Source organism: Ricinus communis, chromosome 3 (genome assembly GCF_019578655.1).
Source record: "Ricinus communis isolate WT05 ecotype wild-type chromosome 3, ASM1957865v1, whole genome shotgun sequence".
Taxonomy (NCBI): Eukaryota; Viridiplantae; Streptophyta; class Magnoliopsida; order Malpighiales; family Euphorbiaceae; genus Ricinus; species Ricinus communis.
Window position 1 is genome coordinate 31,661,610 of NC_063258.1, and position 16,968 is coordinate 31,678,577.

At 34.2% G+C, this 16,968-nt stretch overlaps 4 protein-coding genes across 6 annotated transcripts; all 4 read left to right on the top strand.

The window, feature by feature from the left end:
* The first annotated feature begins 365 nt into the window (after positions 1-365).
* LOC8278588 (syntaxin-32) lies at positions 366-3,804 on the top strand. Of its 2 annotated transcripts, XM_048371954.1 has the most exons (6): positions 366-1,049; positions 2,015-2,265; positions 2,372-2,547; positions 2,780-2,977; positions 3,321-3,383; positions 3,491-3,804. In XM_048371954.1, exons 1-6 carry the CDS (start codon positions 794-796, stop codon positions 3,501-3,503), a joined length of 957 nt encoding a protein of 318 aa, XP_048227911.1. In that variant the 5' UTR covers positions 366-793; the 3' UTR covers positions 3,504-3,804. The 2 variants fall into 2 exon arrangements, with proteins under 2 accessions (XP_048227911.1, XP_002515572.1); XM_002515526.4 differs by having other exon boundaries at positions 368-1,049; positions 3,321-3,804.
* Positions 3,805-6,000: 2,196 nt separating this feature from the next.
* On the top strand, positions 6,001-9,127 carry LOC8278587. The gene is made up of 4 exons (XM_002515525.4): positions 6,001-7,179; positions 7,562-7,780; positions 7,983-8,074; positions 8,266-9,127. Exons 1-4 carry the CDS (start codon positions 6,115-6,117, stop codon positions 8,942-8,944), a joined length of 2,055 nt encoding a protein of 684 aa, XP_002515571.2. The 5' UTR covers positions 6,001-6,114; the 3' UTR covers positions 8,945-9,127.
* A 2,596-nt stretch (positions 9,128-11,723) lies between these two features.
* LOC8278586 (histone-lysine N-methyltransferase SETD1B) lies at positions 11,724-14,148 on the top strand. Of its 2 annotated transcripts, none has more exons than XM_015717094.3 (3): positions 11,724-12,314; positions 12,933-13,179; positions 13,660-14,148. In XM_015717094.3, the coding sequence occupies exons 1-3, from the start codon at positions 12,003-12,005 to the stop codon at positions 14,037-14,039; spliced, it is 939 nt and encodes a 312-aa protein (XP_015572580.1). In that variant the 5' UTR covers positions 11,724-12,002; the 3' UTR covers positions 14,040-14,148. The 2 variants fall into 2 exon arrangements, with proteins under 2 accessions (XP_015572580.1, XP_002515570.1); XM_002515524.4 differs by having other exon boundaries at positions 11,730-12,305.
* Positions 14,149-14,282: 134 nt separating this feature from the next.
* LOC8278585 (omega-hydroxypalmitate O-feruloyl transferase) lies at positions 14,283-16,717 on the top strand. The gene has a single exon (XM_002515523.4). The coding sequence runs from the start codon at positions 15,161-15,163 to the stop codon at positions 16,589-16,591; it is 1,431 nt and encodes a 476-aa protein (XP_002515569.3). The 5' UTR covers positions 14,283-15,160; the 3' UTR covers positions 16,592-16,717.
* The last annotated feature ends 251 nt before the right edge of the window (positions 16,718-16,968 follow it).

Below are 16,968 nucleotides of genomic sequence, written 5' to 3' on the forward strand. Positions count from 1 at the left end.
TACGCGATGAAATAGTTTTAAGAAAATTCTTATTTAAATTTGGTATATGTTTCCATTTATACATCAAATCAATAGATGATTAATATATATTTATTAATTTTAAATAATAAGTTATTTGTCACCGTCCAATACCAAATTGTAAAAATCCAAATAAGAAATTTTTATGGTTTTAAATCTCATTAAATTGTTTTTTTTTTTACAGTTATTTGTTTTTCCTTTTTCTTTTAAAATTAAAAACGAAACTATTATTTTTAAAATGAAAATACCGATTAAGCTTTTCTGAATAATAGTTAAAATATTAATCAATTTTCTTTCTAAATGAGAGTAGGTATGATAATCACAATATAGACCAAAACGGCGGGCTTTAATTGACGAGCAACCGGTCCTTCGTACGTACCCGCGCAGGCAACCAGCTAGTAACTATTAAAACGGCTTCCTGTAGCCACAACGGTGCGTTTAGGATACAGAAGAAGAACAAATCAAAAACTCTATTAACCCCCCAAAAAGGAAAAAAGGAATAGCCATTTATCAGGTAGATCTAGATCTCATTTATTAGCTTTCTCCTTCATTCTATTCTGCAATTTTCCCCTATACCGCACTCTTATGAAATCCAATATTTACGGTTCCCACCGGTCTCGAATCTAAACGACAGCGTTAACGCCCAAACACGAATCGAAACATTCTTAATTTAGGGTTTTCAAATCTCTCTCTCTTGACTTATATATTTCTCCCTATATTTCTATAACCAAACAAATCATTATATTTATATATTCAATTCTTTTAATCGGATAGAATGTCGGTTGTGGCGCCGGGGAAATCGTCGTATAGGGATCGGACGCAAGAGTTTTTGAGCGTAGTGGAGAGGCTAAAAAAGTCGTTTTCATCGGCGAACAATGCAGCGGCATCGAGTACTAGTAGTAGTAGTAGCATCTCGAAGCCCGATGCCACGCGATCTGCGGTGGCGATTCAATCGGAGTTTAATAAACGAGCGTCTAAGATTGGATTTGGTATCCACCAGACTTCTCAAAAGCTGTCAAAGCTGGCTAAATGTAAGTTACTTTTGTTATGGGATTTCTGCAATTATATTATTTCGAAGTTAAGTAATTTATATATTTATAATCTTTCTAGGGTTTTTGCGTTCTGATTAACTTACGTGCATTAGTCGTTCAGTTGCCGTAGGCATAGGAATTTGTTTACAGATTGGTTTTAATGAAGCTTAGATCATCTCACATTGAGATTTTTTTACTTGGAATTGATAATGCAATGCTAGCTGTAATTGAAGGTAAAAAAAAAATAATTTAAAATTCACAATGCGCTTATTCTGTGCTAGGCCACAGTAATTCTTGCAATTTGGGTTTATTAACTGTTGGTATGCAACTGCGGCTATATACTTTTATTAATTTTGTTCTCTTTTTAATTTGATGAGATTCTGAGAAGATCACTTACGGCAACCTCCTGAAAATCAATAATTAAATTTGACTGATTCATGGAGTTGCAAATGTCGAAGCTGCATTTCTTAATGAAAACTGAAATCACATTTTTTTCTCATAATATGTTTTGCTGTCAATTATTAACATTAGATAGTTAATTGGTTCTTTTTAATTTATTAAGAGCTTGGTTCTGCCTCTCAGGAATCCAATAGATCTAAACGTATGTGGCAGTTGCAGTTTCAGCTTATGTAAAAAGATCTATGTTGATCTAAAGTACCAACTTGAATATGACATCAAACCATGTTTCTTCTAAAATCATCTACAAATGGGACACCATGGAAATGTGTGATTATGCCAGTATATTTTCCTGTGTTCTCTTATCTATTTTCTATCCCAGTTAATTGTAGTTTCAATTTCTTTGTAGATGTTTATTTCGGTTAAATTTAAAAGAAAGGCATTGAATTGAATTTTTAAGGAGATATTGGAATGTGTTGGTCATTGTGTGATTGGATATGTTCTGTATTAATGTGGTTGGTCCCCAAAAGTTTTTTTCTTAAATTTTTCCATGTATTTTCTTTAATTAGTGGCGAAGAGATCGTCAGTGTTTGATGATCCAACTATGGAGATCCAAGAGCTTACAGCAGTTATAAAGCAAGATATCACTGCACTCAATGCAGCTGTAGTAGACCTCCAACTTCTTTGCAATTCCCAGAATGAAAGTGGAAACATCTCAAGTGACACCACTACTCATTCTACCACTGTTGTTGATAATCTGAAGAACCGCCTGATGAGCGCCACAAAGGAGTTTAAAGAAGTCCTTACAATGCGCACGGAGGTTCATTAAATTTTTCTGCTCAACATGGCACATATATAAGGAGTTTGACTTTAGTGTTGTTGATGTGCTTTATGTTCTAACTTTGAGGTATTCTGTATCTTTACAGAATCTAAAAGTTCACGAAAACAGAAGGCAATTGTTTTCTTCAACTGCTTCAAAAGACTCTACAAATCCCTTTGTCCGACAGCGTCCACTAGCTTCCAGATCTACTGCTAATGCATCACCAGCTCCTCCTCCTCCATGGGCCAATGGTTCTGCATCTTCATCTCAGTTATTTCCAAGGTATATTTAACAAAACAACTATGTGGTGTCTAGAATTTCTGATCGGAAACTTCTATCTTTTCTGTTTTTAGGACTTCTAACTTTCCGTTGCATGAATTTCTCTGTTTTGTTAAATGTTAAACCTTTTAGACAAGGATGTTGCAATTGATAGCTTTAATGGGTGTTTTCTTTGATTGCGGAGCTAAATTCCCAATATTTGTCTCACTAAATTTGTGTTTCTCTTTCTTTCCAGCAAGCAGACAGATGGTGAGTCACAGCCGCTTTTGCAGCAGCAGCGTCAACAGCAACAGCAGATGGTTCCACTGCAAGACAGTTACATGCAGAGTAGAGCTGAGGCTCTGCACAATGTTGAGTCCACCATTCATGAGCTGAGCAATATCTTTACACAACTAGCGACCATGGTTTCTCAGCAAGGAGAGCTTGCAATCAGGTTTGTTCTTCATTATAATGTCCATCATCCAAACTAGCATGATCTTGTAATTTGTTTTTTTGTTCTATGTTTGGATGTCCACATATTGTTCTCCTCTTAATGGTGGCAGTACTTCTTTGGTTCCTCTCAGTAAAAACAGTTTTCTTACTAAAGGGAGCTGGACTGTTGACTGCTATATGTTTTGGTGCAATCACTAGACTTCGTTTGATGCATGAGCCAACAAAATGACACAGCTCTAACTGAATCTAGATGAAAAATGACAAAGTGCTTTAGATTTTTTTCATTATTGTTTAGATTGAGCAAATAGTCAGCAACTCACCAAGGACAATACCATGACTTGCAGGATTGATGAGAACATGGACGACACACTATCAAATGTAGAAGGGGCACAGAACCAACTGGTCAGGTATCTTAACAGTATTTCATCCAACCGATGGTTGATGATCAAGATATTCTTCGTATTGATTGTATTTCTCATGATTTTCTTGTTTTTTGTGGCTTAAAATATACTAGAAATGGAAAATAAGGACCATATAGAGTTTCTTCTTTTGTCTCTCCTTTGATGGATTCCTTCTTCCCCCGTAATTGAGAATGTAAAGAATGTCTTGTACTTGATGTTGAAAGATAGGGTAAAGGGACCTGCAGAATTTTTGGCGGATCTTTGTTAATTTATTGAAGGAATCATCCCTGTATGTATGTCTGCGAGAAGGATTACTATTCTGCAGCAAAACTGCACATATTTTCTGATTCCTGTATGTGCATGGATCCAAATTGGCCTTGTTTTATATTTATAGAATTTAGCAAATAAAGTCGTGTCATTCTATGTAGCCCGTTGGATGATAAGATAATCTCTACTGCATGTTAATTATTTAAGTGATGATAGTGTATAGAAAAAATAATTTCTTTTTCAGTCGTTATATAGCTAACTATTAATATAATGGGCATCTTTAATATATCTTTTTATGTTATAAAATTAATCAATATAAAATTAAATAATAATTTAATAGAAATTATAATTGATAATATATCATATAATATGGAAAATTGTTATTAATCTATTAATAATATGTTGAAAATGACTAATATTCTTAAAATAAAAGTTATTGTTTAATTTATTATTTAAATTATAATTATTAAATTATGTTTATTTAATCAGAGGATATAAATTCGATAATATAATAATTTCAAAAGAACATAAAATTACACATTGTTTTAAAAACTAATATACATATCAAATATTTTTGTGTTAAATTTTCTATCTTAGCATGCATATGGATGTATTCTATTATTCCAAAATTTTAATTGTACCTTTTTTAGAAAAATTAGAATTTAATTAATGATTTGATCAATTATTTTATTATATTCAGTTCAATTCGTAATCAAGTAATCCATGTCCACTTGCAAAAACTTATCTTAAATCTCTAAAAGCTACAAATGACAAATCATTGATTCCAATACAAAACCAAGAAGAAAAGAACCCTTGTCATCCATTATCGCCATATCAACAGCCTTGCCGTACATCGCTCCCTATTCAGAAGGTAATTTACACATGCATACCATTTGATAGGCACATGACAGATTCACTCAAAACTAATTCACATGTCTGCGAATTCCTATTCACAGACTAAAGCAAGGCGTAAATCGACCCAACCCCGATTTATCAATAACTAATTCTCATTCCTCTAAAAAGAAATTAGAAGAAGAAGAAGAATCAACAGCAGTAGAAGAATTTGATTAAAGAGAAGACTCAAGCTCTGATCATCAAGTTTTAGTCGGTACAGAAAGAGAAACTGAAATCACTTATCCGAGAAGAAGAACTCAAAATGTTCTAAAGTCCCTCGGTGAAATTATTCCAAAAAGGATGTGATAGAATAGAGATTGACAGACAATTTCAGAATTTTGGTGAGAAAACTAACAGGTTTGGTTATTTTATGTTTCTTGAAAGCTTAGAAAAAGAGTGTTATGAACGAGGGTCATAATATTAGTGTGGTTCTAAGCAGATCCCACCCCACTGCTAATGGACGCATTAACAGCATCAGTAATAAAAAGTTAAATTAAACATTTTAAAAATATTTAGAGCTTAAATGAAATTGTTTAAACATTTCGATGGTTAATTATAATATTAGATAAAAAATCAAGAGCTTATTTATATTTCTTTTACTAAGAAAATTATTAAACTAGCCCTAAATCTATCTGTACTCATGTTAACATTTCTAAATTAGCCCTTACTTAAAATTTTTGAGATAAAATTAAAGTTTAGCTCCTAAATTTCGGGTCAAAGGTTAAATTTGCCATTTTAACCTTTGAATCGTGGCGTTGGATTATAAAATTAGATTTAAATCATATTTAATTTAAAGATGAAGTAAATTTATAAAAATTTTAAAGATATATATATTAATGAAATTTATTATTAAAATAATTTTTTAACATCTATAAAGTGTATTCCACGTATTATATCAACCACGAATTACAGTTTATTTAAGATAAAAAACTATATGCATTAAAAAAACAAAAGTCGAGAGGATCAATACGGCTTTTGACTATAAATATGGGGTTAAATTGGACATTTTAATCAGAATGGTTCATGTCTAATATAATGTAAACGGTACAATGCTTATGGTAAATTTAGTTCGTTTACCTTTTTCTTTTTCTTTTTTTAAACAAATTTTGAAGTAACACAATTCTAAGTTTCTCATATCAGCAAAGAAAAGTCATCACTATACTGCTACTCATGGACTGAATTAATATATCAAATTAAAATAAATAAAAGTAATTATATAATAATTTTATTTTTACTAAAGAAATATTTTATGCATCCAAATTAAATATAAAAAAATAGTACATGGGTGATTAAAATATGCAGCTCAGCTTGTAGTTGTACCCTTCATCTACGGTAACAAGAAACAAGAAATGAATTCAACCTCATAAATATAAAGTGCATAACGGCAGCGTATCACCCGACTGTTAAAGGCACCGTCAATCATATCCCTGTCCCTACAACAGTTCAAAAATCTAAAATAATAGCGGGGCATTTGAATTTGAATTAGTAACGGGCTAACGGCCTCCTTCATTTTCTTTCTTTTACTCTGCCATTTTCCACACCATTCACCACCACAGCACAACACTACACAACAAAAATGGCTTCTCTCACTCCAGGAATCCTCCTAAAGCTCCTCCAGTCCATGAACTCCACAACTCGCGTCACCGGCGACCACCGCTCACCTCTCCTTCAAGTGACCGGCATAGTCCCTGCCCTTGCCGGATCAGATCTCTATTCTAACCAAGGCTTCTACGTTCAACTCTCTGATTCTCTCAACTCTACCTACATTTCCCTCTCTGACCGCGACAACGATCTCATTCTCTCTAATCGCCTTCAACTCGGTCAATTTGTTTACATCGATCGGTTCGAATTTGACTCTCCTGTCCCTAGGGTTTGTGGCATCCGTCCTATAGCCGGCCGCCATCCTTTTGTTGGGACACCTGAGCCACTAATTGCGCGGATTTCTGCATCGAGGAAAGACTTTGTTATTCAACCTGTGGATAATTCTGAGTACACGGTGGATCCCATTGCTGTTTATTTGGCTAACAAGAAATTTGATGACTCGGCAAGGAATGAGAAAAAACAAGTTAAGAGCAGTGAAATAGTAAGACAACCACTTGCGCCGCGAGATAATATTTCAAATTCGGATGAAAATAAGGTGCCTCAGAGATTCTGTTCCCCGGGTGGAGCAAAAAGATCAGTCTCTGTGGGGAAGAAGAATGTGGTGGAACGAGATCCTTCTCCTGCGGGAAAAGGGAAGAGATCATCATCCCCAGCGCCTTCAAAATGTGTTGTTCCGAGCTTGGTGGCAGCACGAGAGGAGAACAGGAAGGTGTCAAGGGAGCCAGCCATTATTGTTCCCTCAAGGTATAAGCAGCCATCGCCTAGCAGGACTAATCCACGAAGGACTTCGCTTTCTCCTGGGAGGAGGTTGTCTGGTGGAGTCAAAGTATCTCCTGTTGTGGCAGATTCTGCTGGTAAGAAAGCTATTCCCGGGATTTCAGAGGCAGTTATCGCCTCTGCAAAGAGTACTAGTAGCAGCAGTAGTAGTAGGAAGAAGAGTTGGGATGAGAAGCCAGCTATGATTGGTTCAGGAGAGCTGAAAGAGAGAGGTGATGTGAAGAAGAAGCAGCCAGATCTGCAAGCAATTTTGAGGACTCAGGTGAATTCACTTATATTGCTGAGAATTTGTAGAATTGTAATGTTTACTTGTTGGGCTTCTATATTTCTTGTTTCTCTGAGTATTTGTTTATTCTCTAAGGTTATGTTTTTAGAATTTTCTTTATTAGACTAATCATCTGTTTCAGTCTCAATCAAACAATTAAATTCAGACTAAACTATAATGACTTAATATGTAAATATGGTCTGCGGAAATCAACAGCTGATATCTTCCATTTAAATACCTCCTTTTAGGTTGATTTATTTCCTCCATATCTACCTTATGTATACTTGATATATCTGTTCCAGTTGTCTATTTCCCTTTTAGACTAAGGGTGATGTGCTTCTTTTGTTTCGGGAATCTAATCTTTCAGTGGATGTTTCAGGCTGCCCTCTCTAGGCGTCTAAGTGATGCAAATAGTCGACAATCTAATCAGGATGATGATTCCTCAAGCAACGAGACAACAAAGAGTGATTCTCCAGAAGCTCGGGACAAAGAGAAGCCAACTTGCGCTGCTTTGGGTTTCACTGTACACGAGAAGAAATGGACTGATGGCAGTATTTCTTTGGATACAGTCTCTGAAGAACTTGCAAAACTTGGAAAGGTAAAAATATGGAATCTAATTCTTCCTGTACTTGTGTAGGAAGTTAGCACCAGCTTCAGTTTGTAATCACCACATGTTTGTGAATTCACATGCTTATAGCGAACCTTCAGAAGCCTGATGGTTTAGTTGAGGCAAGAATTGCTGAATATAATATGTGTAAAAGTAAGTCAGTTATAAATTCTCTCATTTTGACTAAATGCAGGAGGCAATACAAAGGAAGGTCCTTGCTTCCGCAGCTGCCGCTGAAGCATTGGAGGAAGCTATTGCTACTGAGACTATTATAAGGAGTTTAAGGTATGCTAGTGAAATCTCTCTTCTGCACATGCATTTTGAATTTCCAATTCCATACAACATTAGCAACATTTGACATTTTAAATTATTCATTTACACATCAATAAGGTGTCTCCTAAAAATCTGTTTTGTGTTTTAATGAATATAGTTGTAGTATAATGCGAACATAATATTATCCCATCTACCAATTGCAGTGTATTTTCAGAACTTTCTTCTATATCCAAGGCCGGGAATCCTTTACCAACAATTGATAGATTTTTCTCAATTTATGATGACGTTGTGAAATATACTGTGACTGCTGAGTCAGTTGCTGCTAGCCACTCGTCTGATCAGACCACCATTCCGACTCAGCAATCAAAGTCTGCTTCTCTATGGGTTGAAGCTGCTTTAGCGACTGATCTTGAGATTGTTTCCCTGCTGCACAGTAAGAGTAGTGATCCTCCAACTACTCTGCCAAGAAGTTTGTCCAAACGACAGTCTTTAAAGGCTAGTTCATCAGCAGCAGTGGATCCTATAGTTGGAGTTTGGACAAGGGGCAAAGGAATGAAAGAAACAGTAGAACTTGCAATGAAGTTGCAGGCTGAGATGCAATTATGGTTTGTAAGGTTTGTGGAGGAGTCCCTGGATGCAAGTTTTCGTGCATTGGGGGAACGTAGTACTGATGGAATTAAAGCAATGCCTTTAAGCTCTAGCTCCATTGCAGCTATCTTACCGCAGTTGAAGAGGGTAAATGATTGGTTGGACCGTATAGTGTCAAAGAACGATGAACTTCTTATGCAAAAGATTGAGAAGCTGAAGCGAAAAATCTATGGCTTTGTCATTCAGCATGTTGGAACAGCCTTTGATAACTCCTCGCAGGTTGCTTCCTCTTGATATATGCTATTTAATTATTTATCTGTTCTTTTCTCTTTTTTTAAATTGTTTTGACACTGCACTTTTAGAAATTCTCGCTTGTTTAAATTTACTTAAACAAGAAATGCTGCTCTAAAGCAATTTGTTTTGTATCATTTTATGTTTTCACTTCTTCTGCTATTCATTGGCTAGTGCTTATTTGTAGATTCGTTCTGAGAATTAAAGTTTATAGCTATAAGTTTCCTTTCAATTTTCTTCCTCTTACTGGCAGGATCAATACACCCTTTTTAAAGGAATAGGCACATCTCCATTCAATTTCTTTTGTGCTATTGTTACATTAATGGAACTTTTCTATTTTTTCAAGCAAGATTTCCATGTGTGACCCCATGACAAGATTTACTTGAAGCACATGTATCCAAAGCCTGCTGTTTTATGCTTGTATGTTACCAATCAACTTTTGAGTTGGGGGGGGAGTTCTGGATTTTCTCTAGATAAGGTGTGAGGATAAAAAAAGGCTTGTTTGTTTTTCCGCCATTGGACCCTAACAGCACAATAAATTTGATTTCGTTTTTTTCTTTTTAATACTTTCAATTAATCTGGTACTAAATTCTTGTTTATAATGCTATAACAGAGCCCAGAAGCCAGAAGTTATTGCATATGCATGCTTTAACCCTGTTGCTCTCTTAGGTAGTTATTAACTAGCCCTATACTTTTATTGACTTGTTAACCGTCTTTCTAACTTTAGTTAATTCTTACAAAAATAAAAATTAAATATCATTTTATTGAATAATATTATTAATAATACAATGGATAACATCATATAATAAATTTTTTGAATTTCGAATTTAAAATTAAATAATTTATAAATTGATTAAGTAATGATATCTATAGATTTATATCCATAAAAGTAATATTAGATTTAGACAGAGGATAAATGATAGTATGTTTTTATTTATATTTTAATTATTTTTATATTTTTGATAAAATTAGATTTATAATATTATATTCTTAGTTAATGATATATTTAATATATTATACTTAGAGAAAATGTTTTAATAATATATCTTAATAACTCTATATTTTTAATTTCTAATTTATTTTGATATAAACTCTTAAATATGATATATTGTTTTAGCCTTATAATAAATTTACATTTTTACACTTTTTAATTTAAAATGAATATTCCTAAAAATAGTTTAATAATTTTTGAGAAAATGTGATAGCCAGATAGGTTTAATATTTATTCTTCAAATGGTTCATTTATACGCATAATAAAAAATACATATTTTTAAAATATATTTAATTCATAAAAACGAAAAAACTATTAAAGAAAACTATCTTTTAATACCAGAAAAACATCTTTTTAAATATAAAATAGTTTGCCCCATGTGGGACCAAATCCTTTGCATGCCTGACAAGTGTCCTCTTCCCTTACCTTCTTATCCACCTGTACATTGCAACACTCACTCACATATAGACCTTCCCAACTAAATGCCAAGAGCAATCTCATCATATCTCAAATTCAGTCAATTTTTTCATAATACTATTTTTAAATAAATAAAATAACTTATAATAATAAATATTTATATAAAATTATTTAAAATATAGAAATTAAGTAAATAAATATCTAATTTTACATACAATAATAATAATATAATTGTCCGATCACCAAATAGTATGGATGTAAAAATTTACTATTTATTATAAATTATATACAAAATTAATATAAAAAGTCTATAATAAATAAATATAATAAAATATAATATTACTTAAATAAATAAGTTAGATAAAAAGTGTTTTAAAATCAAATTTATAAAATTAGTGATTAATTAAAATTAAATTAGTTATAATTATTTATTAGTCACATAAAATTTTTAAATCAAATACCTTTTTCTTTTAATTAATAATAGTATACATGGATATTAATTATACACTTTCAGAAATATTCCTTTTTAATTTAATATATGACGTATACAAGATTTGTCAAGAAAAAACAATGAACAGAAGTTAAGAAAAATGCACAAAATTAGTGCACATTAAAAAGAGATCTTCGTTGGACAATAGTATGTTACTAGGTATAAATCATGCAAATAATGTGAATTCTCGAACAATTAATGCTAAAGAAACAAATTAACTGAAATGGTCCTCATTTAAGTAATAACATTTTTTTTATTTAGTGCTAAATAATTAAAAACATGTGAAGATAATTTTTTTATGTATCTAGAAAAAAATAAAATATTTTATGTATAATAAAATTCTAAATAAGAAATTTTGATATATAACTAAAATATATAGCTATTTTTAAAAAATATAAAAAATATCATATTGATCAAATCAATGTACCGTGGCTTATATATATTAAATCTAAATTGTAAGTTAATTTATAATATAAATTGTAAAATAAAATTATGTTTTTTTGTTGAATTTGTATTAATAGATTATTATTAGTAGGTGTTATATGTATTTTATTTAATAAAAGTGGTTATAATAAAAAAAATTGTAAAATGATATTTTACTCTCATTAAAAGGAAAAATTCTTTGAGTTTTAGCTAAAACATTAATAAGAGATATATTTTCTCATTCTAGTTTAATTTCACAATATTTATCTTTCTATCATAAAGTGATAATCCGTTTATAATTTACAATGTACGATGTTTTAATTAATATATTTTATTATTTTTATAATATAAAAAAGTGTATTTTTTCTATAATTATTGATAAAGTTAATAATTAAAAAGAGGGGACGAGTGCAATAATTTAGCACATATGATACGAGAAAGAAAAAAACGACTATCTATTTTTATCCACGTTTACTCATAATAACCCTAGCGAAGTGCCCATCCACGTTGGCCCCTTCTTTTTTTCCTCACAAGAGCGCAACACAAACAGAGTGAGTTCCGTTTCTTCTTCTCCATCAAATCAAACCCAAACAGAAGCACTTCAAGCTCCGTACCTCCATTAACTCCTTCCCCCTTTACAGCACCAAAACGAACCGTCTGTTGCCTTCTGTTATCTGTTTTTACATTTTTATTTTAAACGAACAGTTTTTACATTGCTCTGGATTTGACGGGATAGAAAGATGGCGGGTAAAAAAGATGAGAGCTTGAATAGTAAAAACGTGTTTGCAGCACTAAGTAGTTTAAGAAAGAAGAAGAAATCAGAGAAAGAGAAAAACGGATCCTCCAACACTGATTTGGAAAAGAAGGGAATTGTTGAAAAGAAAGTGTTTTGGGCTCCGGCCCCACTCACCGTCAAATCATGGGCTGATGTTGATGATGAAGATGATGACGATTATTATGCTACCACTGCCCCACCTGTGCCTGTCTGGGGTGGCGATACACTGGATTCTAAGCAGGAAAAGGAGGACGAGGCTGTTGTGGAGGTACTACTAGTAAGGGCTTTTTGTTTTAATAATAAAAAATTTATTTTTAATGTTTTATTTAGTTATGGTGTAATTGTTTGAATTTTTCAATTATAGATGTGTTTGATTGCATGAGATAAAGCATTGTTTGTTTATTTCTCTTCTTTATTTATTTACTTGTAAGTACTTATCGTTGGCTAATAATTTCTGGGGAACAAAGTTTTAACTTTTTTAGTTGTTGGCTAATGTATTTTTTTCTGTTTTAAGAAAAATGATTTTGTCGAGTGATAAAACTTTCCTTACATGGATTTCTGCTTTGGTTGATGTTACGTGTTCAATAGTTATGTCAAGATGGATTTTATCTTTTGATGTTTGATTGGTTCTTACATTGTTTTCACAATGTTCTCTGCTTTTTCTTTTTGGACTTCTTATACTCGCAATTGCTATCGATATGTTAGTTTTACATTAAATTTTCTGCTAACCTGCCAGGCTGTCATGATTGGCATTTGGGGCTAATAGAATGGTGTTTTGGAGATGCTATGCATTTGGTGCTTTAAGTTTTGCTGTTACCGTTCTTTGAATAATTTTGTTTGATAATTTTCTCACAAAAGTTTTATTCTTAAATGTAAACTATACTTTATATCTCAGGAAAGTGAAAGTGAGGTAGAAGGTCTTGATGAAGTTGATGACGATGTTGAGGAGGATCATGAAAATGAACATGAGCTTGAGGCGCCCGTATTTATTAAGAAGCCTCCAGAAGAATCAACACGCAAAGAATCTGAAAGGCAGCTTTCTAAGAAGGAACTGAAGAAAAAGGGGCTTCAGGAACTTGATGCAGTTCTTGCTGAGCTGGGATATAATAAACAGGAGACCAGTAGCCAAGATGATTTCCATGGTAACTTCGCATTTGTTTAGTTTTACATTGGTTTGTCATATCTGTCAGTTCTTTTTCTTGTCGTTTGTTTTTGGTGTCCGACTGAGATGTTTGAATGGACTTCTTTGCTGATGTAATACTGTCTAAACATATAACTCCTTTTGTTTTCTGAAATTGGAGCTTAAGAAGTTGGGAGATTTCACCTCTTTCTTTGAAATGTTCTTATCCCAACCATTCTTTTCCATGTCTAATTTTCATGTGATTGGAGGGGTCCCCTTACAAACTATATAATGCCTTTTTTCTTATTCTCTTTAAGCATTTAGGAGGCTTAAAGAGAAACAGCATTTGTATAACATTGACAATTCAACTATCATGCGCATGGTTATCTTTTTCCCTGAGATAATGCTTGCTTTGATTTGTGGTCGAGCTGAAAACTTAGTTGTACTTGATTAATTTGCTATGCAGTATTTCTTACATGAAATAATTTTCGTCTTAATGCAGTTGTACAAGAGAAGAAAACAGAGAATGATAGAGAGGTAGAGAAGAAGGGTAATGCACATGGCGAGAGCAAAAGTTCGAAAAAGAAGAAAAAGAAGGAAAAAACGTCAAAGGAGGCAAAGGAATCCCATGGCCAGCCTCATGATGAAGATGTTGGGAATGGGATACATGAAACTGCTGAGACAGAGCAGGTCGATGATGCGCCTGCTGTTGATGTGAAAGCACGTTTGAAGAAAGTGGCGTCCGCAAAGAAGAAGAAATCTAGTAGAGAGACTGATGCTGCTGCACGAGCTGCTGCTAGTGAAGCTGCTGCGAGGAATGCAAAGCTTGCTGCTGCAAAGAAAAAAGAGAAGAATCACTACAATCAGCAGCCGGTTCGGTAAGCCGGCAAAGTGTTTTTTTTTTTTCTTTGCTTCTCTTTCTCATCCTTGAACATGTACTTATTAATTTTGTCAATGGGTAATAAGATATCAGGTTCTCATCTTTTGAAAATGACTTTCAACAGGTTTCTTGGTTTTAAATTAGAGGATAGAAAGATTCTTAGTTCTTCTTCTTCTTGGATAGTTTAGTGAATCCACATATTTTGGAAGAGCATAATCTAGTTGTCCATCTTTGCATATATTTTAACTGATATTCTTTTGCCCGAACGACACTTATTTTGGTATCATTTAGAGGTTTTAGCATCTATAACTGTGCATGCCAAATATAAAAGATTTAGCAGATGACGGTGGATCTATACTGGACGAAAGGCAGTTATGAATTATGGATTAGTTCACTGCCTGCCAGTCTTGAAAAGATGTATTTTCTTTGAGAATTGATGAGCATTGTCACTTGCAACTACTGGCTGACAATGATTCATCAATGAGCTTCCACTCAGGTAGAGGATTGCAAATTCCTGATCCCTGGGATTGGATGTAGTTTTAAGCCTCATTTCTGTTTATCTACCATCAAATATTTTGTTATCTTGTTTCTACCCCTTTCCTAAGGGTAATGAAAGAGACCTGCCTTTTGTTGGCCATGAAAGATTGCATTTTCTTCTACTTGTACGTTTCTGTGTTGAAAGCATGCATCTCAATGGGAAAATTACTGTCACATATTCTGGTAGTGCTAGACTAATAGGCCTTCTATAACATCTTACCGGGCTTGAGAGCAACACTTTAATGGCCCATTTCTTGATACTTCATACTTAGCATTTGTTAAGACTTGCTGAGGCTTCAAGTTCAACAACCTTCAATTCATGCATTTGTTGTGCACCCATATACATGCTATTTATCTTGCGATGGATAATGAAGAGCCATGAAAACTTTTAAAGGGGGCAGAATTGTGACTAGAGATAAATCTTAGCACGATTGATCCAAGTAAATTCTAGTTGTGCGGAGCATGAATAATTTCGCTGTCAACTGTTCCAGACCAATAAAACTTGGAAAAGCCTTCCGTTGGTATAGCTCTGGTGTCTTTGCATTTCCCAGAAAATTCTCTCTTCTACAAATTGCAGTTGCCTGGTATGATCTCTCTCAACCCAATCATGGCTTCTTATGTGCAAGAGCTGCATTTTTCTCACCTAAACATCCCCATAACTATTAGCAATATAGTTCCGATCGTGCCTGCGGGTCCCATACCAGCTGTCTCAGGTGATAGCCTTTACCTTTCAAATCTTGATGATATGATTGGAGCTCGTGTATTCACCCCAACAGTATATTTCTACAGAGCAGATTACTTAGATTCTGATAGAAAATCTGTCGTGAAAGCATTAAGTGATGCTTTAGCCTGTGTTTTAGTTCCTTACTACCCTTTATCTGGTAGGCTGAGAGAAACCAAGAATGGAAAGTTGGAGGTCTTTTTTGGACCAGAGCAGGGTGCACTTCTTATTGAGGCATACTCAGAGATGGCCTTAGCTGAACTAGGAGATCTCACGGTGCCAAACCCAGCATGGGCACCATTGATTTACAGGTTCCCAGATGAAGAACCTTACAAATTACTTGACATGCCTTTGCTTATTGCTCAGGTGACTCTGTTCAGCTGCGGTGGCTTTAGCCTAGGCTTGAGACTCTGCCATTGCATGTGTGATGGCATTGGCGCTATGCAGTTTCTTGGAGCATGGGCAGCCACAGCCAGGTCTGGCACCTTGGTGACAAATCCTGAACCCTCTTGGGACAGGGAAGTTCTTCAGCCTCGCAACCCGCCAATGGTAAAATATCCTCATATCGAGTTTATGAGAATAGACGATGGCTCAAGCCTAACAATGTCTTTATGGCAAGGAAAGCTTGTACAGAAGTGCTACCGAATCAGCCGAGAGTTTCAAACTCAACTGAAATCTCTAGCTCAAACAAATGAGATGTTTGCCTGCACTACTTTTGATGCCATGGCAGCTCATATTTGGAGGTCATGGGTGAAAGCTATAGATGTAAAACCACAAGAATATAAGCTTAGGTTAACATTCTCTGTCAATGCTCGTCATAAGCTTAAAAACCCGCCATTAAAAGATGGATTCTATGGCAATGTGGTATGTGTAGCATGTGCAGTCAGCTCTGTGTACGAGCTTGTCAACGGAAGGCTTGCCGATACTACCCGTTTAGTACGTGAAGCGCGGATTAGTGTCTCAGAGGAATACCTGAAATCAACAATAGATTATGTGGAGGTGGATAGGCCACAAAGGCTTGAATTTGGAGGGAAATTGTCAATAACACAATGGACAAGATTTTCCATGTACGAGTCTGCAGATTTTGGGTGGGGAAGACCAGTTTATGCAGGTCCAATAGACCTGACCCCAACGCCACAAGTCTCAGTATTCCTGCCAGAAGGAGAGGCTGACCCCAGTGGAAGAATGGTGGTCTGCATTTGCTTGCCTGAATCTGCAACCAGTAGATTTACAGAGTATTTGTGTTGTCTTGATTATTCAACTGATGAATATGTTAATATGAAAAAGCTGCTATAGTAAAGGTTCTAAATAGGTAGCACAGCAACAAGAGTGCTACCTAGTTTTATTAGTTACAAAACTATAAAAACCTTTTAAAACTTCAGTGACTGTTGATAATATCATTAGAAGCCAGTGTGATCGTCATGATTATGGCTCAAAATGTTAGCAAATATGAGTAATTTTCTTATTTGGTTTTTCATAACTAATAAACATCTGTATAAAATTTAGCGGTTAGATTAGGTAAGCATATAACTAGTTTGCTGCTCTGACTAGACCAGGAAGTGACCATCATTTCTGATTGGTAATCAAAGGATAAACGGTTACTTTTGTCATAATTATTTCTAACTTTGTTCATCCCTTTATGCTGTTAGAAATCAAACTCTACCAGCGTAAAG